This window comes from Chaetura pelagica, unplaced genomic scaffold (assembly GCF_000747805.2).
Source record: "Chaetura pelagica isolate M959 unplaced genomic scaffold, ChaPel_1.0 scaffold344, whole genome shotgun sequence".
In the NCBI taxonomy this organism is placed as follows: domain Eukaryota; kingdom Metazoa; phylum Chordata; class Aves; order Apodiformes; family Apodidae; genus Chaetura; species Chaetura pelagica.
In genome coordinates, this window is record NW_009953098.1 from 5,265,143 (window position 1) to 5,270,509 (window position 5,367).

General features: G+C 39.5%; 1 protein-coding gene across 1 annotated transcript in view; it reads right to left on the reverse strand.

Moving 5' to 3' along the window:
• KIAA1210 (KIAA1210 ortholog) overlaps positions 1–2,749 on the reverse strand; it is a 24,532-nt gene extending 21,783 nt beyond the window's left edge. The window contains exon 1 of the mRNA XM_009997216.1: positions 2,683–2,749. Within this exon, the coding sequence (XP_009995518.1) occupies positions 2,683–2,749 (67 nt within the window). The remainder of the gene's footprint in view (positions 1–2,682) is intronic.
• Positions 2,750–5,367: the final 2,618 nt, after the last annotated feature.

Genomic DNA, 5,367 nt, shown 5'->3' on the forward strand with positions numbered 1-5,367 from the left:
CTGCCAAAGGGCCTTATCTGGGCTGAAACTGTGCCACCACACAGCTGCACTAGACAGTGGCCACTTTGAGAAATAAACAATGATACTGAGATCTACTCACCCTGTCTCCTCCCTGCTCTCCAGAGCGGTGCCAGCACCAGGCGCCAGGACACACACAAGGGTGCGACACTGTCCAGCACCGACTGGTGAAACCAGCCACCTCCCTGGGCAGGGGAGGCCAGGACACTGCTGTCCAAGGGCTCTGGGCTGTCACCAAGACCAAAATATCTCTCAAACCATGCAGAGCAAAACCGTTGATGGAGTCTCACTCATCTGAATAACACTGGGATGTGACACTCCTCTGGAGGGCTTATCAGTGGAACTTTTTTATCTTCCACTGCTGCTTATCAGGTAGTAAGTGAATGAGATATCACAGAAAACATGCAGGTTATATTGCCTGCCCCGACTACAGAGCTGACCCTAAGGGTTTTGGATTTGTTAAGACTGTCACAGGGCTTAATGAGTTGCATGCTGTGCCTGTGGCAAGAACTGGTAAGAGAAGACAGGCCACACAGCAGCAGGAAGACCATGGTGCCTCCCAAATAAAACAAGTGTTGAGTGTTCTTTAGAGTCTTTAGCAATGCCTGCTTACCACTCCTGCCATTTGTATCAGCAATTAGACAACATATATAGTATTCTTTCAGAAAACTTGACAAAGCTGAAATGCTTTCATTTTTTATGAGCAAAACAAAAGATTTAAAAGTTTCAGGAAAGCAGTGCTTCAAAATTATCAAGTCAGCAACGTCTGCTAACACAGTCCAATGACTTGAACAAAATGGCAGACTTTGTTATTTGCAGAAAGCTCTGCAGCTTACAGGCAGTCTAAATGGAAAACAAGGACATTGTCATATACACTTGTCAGCTGACAGAAAGTAAGTTTGATTCTAGTGCAAGTATTACTTATGAGCTTAATTAGATACTGCTACTTCCAAACAACCAGGGGAATGTTAAAAAACAAACACGCGCCCATTTGACACACCTTTACAAGGATGCTGCTTTTTATTTAAAAGTGCCTACATTTCAGTGCACTGTGAAGTAGCTCAACGTGTCACTAAATTGGTGGAGTACTCAGTGATACTTGAACTAATAAGATACAGAAGGATCTTAGTATTTAAAATAGAAAAAAATCTTTACATTAAAAAAATCCAGTCAAAGTAAGAAACAAAATCCAGGCTCAGGCAACTATTCCCATTTCCCCTTCACCCACTGATGAATAATGAGTCATGATTTTTTAATCCTTATGGATACCAATCTTCAATTTTACTGCATTAAAAAGAAAAGATTAATCTGAGAGGCTGCTGCTCTGTAAAGCAAAAGCCCTCCCAAAAATTAGTTGATGATGCTATTATTTAGCCCACTATAACACAAAAGTAGCAGGACTAAGCATTTTGCTTTCTCTATAAAGTTTGTTACTGTTTATGTACTGACTATTTCATTGTTTTTCCTGTGCACAGAGAGAACTAATGCACTGCTCTTTGCATGGTTCTTCCCTGTAAGAAGACAGAAAAATATGCTTTTTCTAGTGCTAAACTGAGACTGTAAAAAGCATAGGGAACATCTGATTTGAGAGCTCAATTATCATATTTCTAATTAAACAGTTAATTTGGTGATCTTCTATTCTCTCTGACTTCCTAGGGCATGTTCAGGACACATCTTACATTTTTTTCCCCAAATCCAAGGACTAAATACTTTCCCCAATAAAAACACATGATGAAAAACCACAAAGACAAGATTCTTAGAAAACACCATTATTCTAGCTTCATAAAAAAAACCTGATATTGCCAGAAAGGCAATTACATTCTGAAATTCTGTAAGGTTAACTTTGGTTGCTAGCAGGTTTTGGACAGTGAGCTGGCTACTGCCATCAAGGAGCAGCATGCACTGGAAGTCCTCTACTACTAGTCTGGCAATAAGGTAAACTTCAAGAAATTAATCTAATTGACTAGACTACAAAGGCTGGGAATTTTAAAGGACAAAGTAAGATGAACTTTCAAACATAAACACTTAAGATGATGGCAAGATGTCAGCCAAAGAAAAGAAAAAAAAAAAAAAGTGATATGACAGCCACTTCTCCTGTGCCTCAGCCATGAGGTTCTTCGTATTCATCTGCCTCCTCAAGAACAGTCTGAACACTGGCAAAGGAGATTGACTTTAATTAAGCCAGCTCTTTGGCATCTTTCCTTTCTTGCTTATTATTCCATTCCCACATGGCTGTTTGCATCAACCCATAACAGATTAAAGAATAATTAACAAATGGTTATGCCCAGTAGCAGAGGATGGGGCTGCAGTGGGGATACTGACACAGCTCCTCACAGACAGAGGCTGGCTAACAGGCTCACCTCCCACCTCTCTAGGATCCATCAAAGCAAGCACAAAACTCAGCCCCTCCAGCTCTCATGTCCTGTTTTTGAAAACCCAAGCCAGAACTGGAAAAGAATGTCCTCCATCAGGTTACAACTCTCCAGCACTGCATATTAAAGGATCCTTCCTATAATATTGCCAGCTGACAAAACCACACAGAATGTTTTCTACACTACAAAAACCAAAATAACACTGTAAAACAAGTCACTACACACCTCCCAGCCTGAAGAAACTAAATCTTGACTTCCAAGTGAGCTGTATATTTGGAGAACAACTGCTTACCTGTGTACTCTTCGACTGTCTCTCCTGTTTCAGGTGACTGTGTGACCTCTGTTGGCCCCGTAGCCATGATATAGTCACTGAAATAGAGATGAAAGCATCAGTTAAATTTTAGTTCACTTTCCCAGAACAATATGGTCCTACCCAGCGTGAAAAACACACCTAGATCCTTTCTGACATTGCCTATGAAATGCTTATCACAAACATGGCTTGCACACTTTTTTGCACTTCAGCCACAGAGCTTCTCATTTTTCAGTAATACTTATTTCTCCAGACAAAACTAACCACTCTAATTTGTTGCCACTATCTCTTTCTTGTTAGGAAAACGAGGATCAAAGTTTGAAAGAATGAATGAAAGATGTTGTGAAACTTGCTCAGCAAAGACTGTAATGCTTCCCAGTCTCAGGGTGATGAACCTTTACGATTGCTCTTTGCTAGAGAGTGACAGCTCCATGTACTCTGAAAAACATCTTAGTAAGGGCTCTGGTGCCGAGGATCCATGTATTACAGCCTCCACACAGCAGGCACCAGGCTAGTCTGTCAGCATTATTAAAATTAGTTAAGCATCAGCACTGAAGCATCATTCCAGCCTGTACTACATTTGTGGAAACCAATAGATCAAATTTATTTTGGATCCAGTGCAATTAGCTTTTAGCCACAAGCTTTGAAACCTTATCGCAAGCAGGGCTATTGATCAAGCTATTTTGCTGATGGCATCATCTTCCTCCCTGATGAAAACAAAAGTTCAGCCTAGTTTTAAGATCATTCAATGTTAACTGGCTCTACTTTGTATTTTCCAAGACTTCTAAATGGGTGTCTGTCAGAGACAAAGGAATTAAGCAGCAGTTCACAAGAGTTACAGTACAAATGTCAAACGACAATGGAAACGTGACAGTTTAGCTGGGTAGCTCATAAATAGTGTCCTTTGTTATGGAAGATATCTAGGTGATACATTTACATGGTTAGCAGTTCCAACACACCCTGTCAGGTCTCGAAGAGTAAAAAATCTTTACAAACATGCAAAAATACCCAGAAAAAAATCCTGCTCCCTTTTCTGCACAGACTTCATCTAACAACCTCGAAGTGGTATAACATTACTGCCAAGTTAATTATCTCTACATCAAGCAAGATTATGATTCTATAATAATTTGGACCCACTAATCTATTTTTTCTGTATCACCCCACATTCTATAGTCTGTCATGCACAAAAGCACTTGGACATTCCTATGAGCCCAGATAACTTTAAAAGATAAGGTGCACAAAATCAGAGGCAGAGGAGATGGGACTGTAAAAAGACAGACCATCAAAGTAAAACAGGCAAGGCTCTTTGTGAAAAAGGGACCACAGAGTAAGCTTTCTTTGTACTGTCCACACAGGTTTTCAAACTGCTGTGCTGCTAAACTGTAGGCAGAAATGGAGGAGACCAGACAGAATGCAGTTTTCTTCCCTTTTAAAACAGCTCATTGGTGAGCAGTGAACACAGGAGTGCATTAACACACTGACATTCCAAATAATCTCATTTAACTTCCTAAAAATCTATGAAAATTATATCCTTTCCAAATGAGATGCACTGAGGGTGTTTTTGAAACAATCATTAAATTATATTGAGAAGCAACAAAAATAAGACTTTCAAGATTGTCCCTTTTGGTTTATCATAAACATTCCACTGTTCTTAATTTTTTCCCCATATCTCATCAATTATCCATGAAAATGTCTGCATTTCCCACATATTTTGATTAAAGTGGTCATCAGCAGACTTTCTCACACTCTGTCTTAAAAAGAAATTCAGTTTCAATTTTCCCCTTCAACTTTATACAAGATGCATATCAATTATGTTACATTTTTCTTGACGGAAAAGAAAAAGCATTTGAAATAAAACATTTAAGGAAGCATTCAACAAATTTACAAGGAGAAACTGGCAAGTCTCCAGACTTGAGCTTATTTTCACAGAATGTGAGTGGGCCTGTCACTTGGCTCATTTAGACTTCTAACTTCTGCTTTGCCCTCCTTCAGTAAAATCAAAGAAAGAGAAATCACTGCTTTCAGATCCAGCTTTGTTTTAAGTGGCTCTACATTTATTTAAATTACTCAATCATCTCAGCTGCTCAGTCAAAATCCTTCCAGCCTTTGGAGATATTTTGACTGCTGTGTCTGTTACAACTGCAAGCATTTATTTCCAGTTGGTATATCTTTTATACCAGTAGAACAGTAATTGGAAAGCACTTCAGCTCTGAGGCAATTTCTTCACAGTCAGATCAGCTCCTGCATTAATTCAGTTTTATAACTCAGTTCTCTGGGGCATATGGAGGCCAAGTATCAACTGCAAGGGTGCATCAGTTGATTGCAAATGTGCCCCATTTAGGACCTAATGGTTTGGTGCCCTATCATCTTTTTCCAGTGAACTGAACACTGACTTGAGGTGAGGGAAACCATTGCAGATTTTTCCAAGGTTTAAGTTAGCAACACTTTAAATGCCAAGAAAAAAGATAATATTTACAGCAAAGTGTAAATTCTGTCATTAAAACTCAGTGACACACCTGAAAGAAAGTTAGATTACACTTAGACTTCAAATTCTGGTAGCAGTGAGTTGTACTTTACAGAGACAGCCAGCAAATGTTCTGAGCAACAAACCCTTGCCTGAGGTTCAATGTAGTGGAGAGAGGACAAAACCCCATCAAAACAAATACA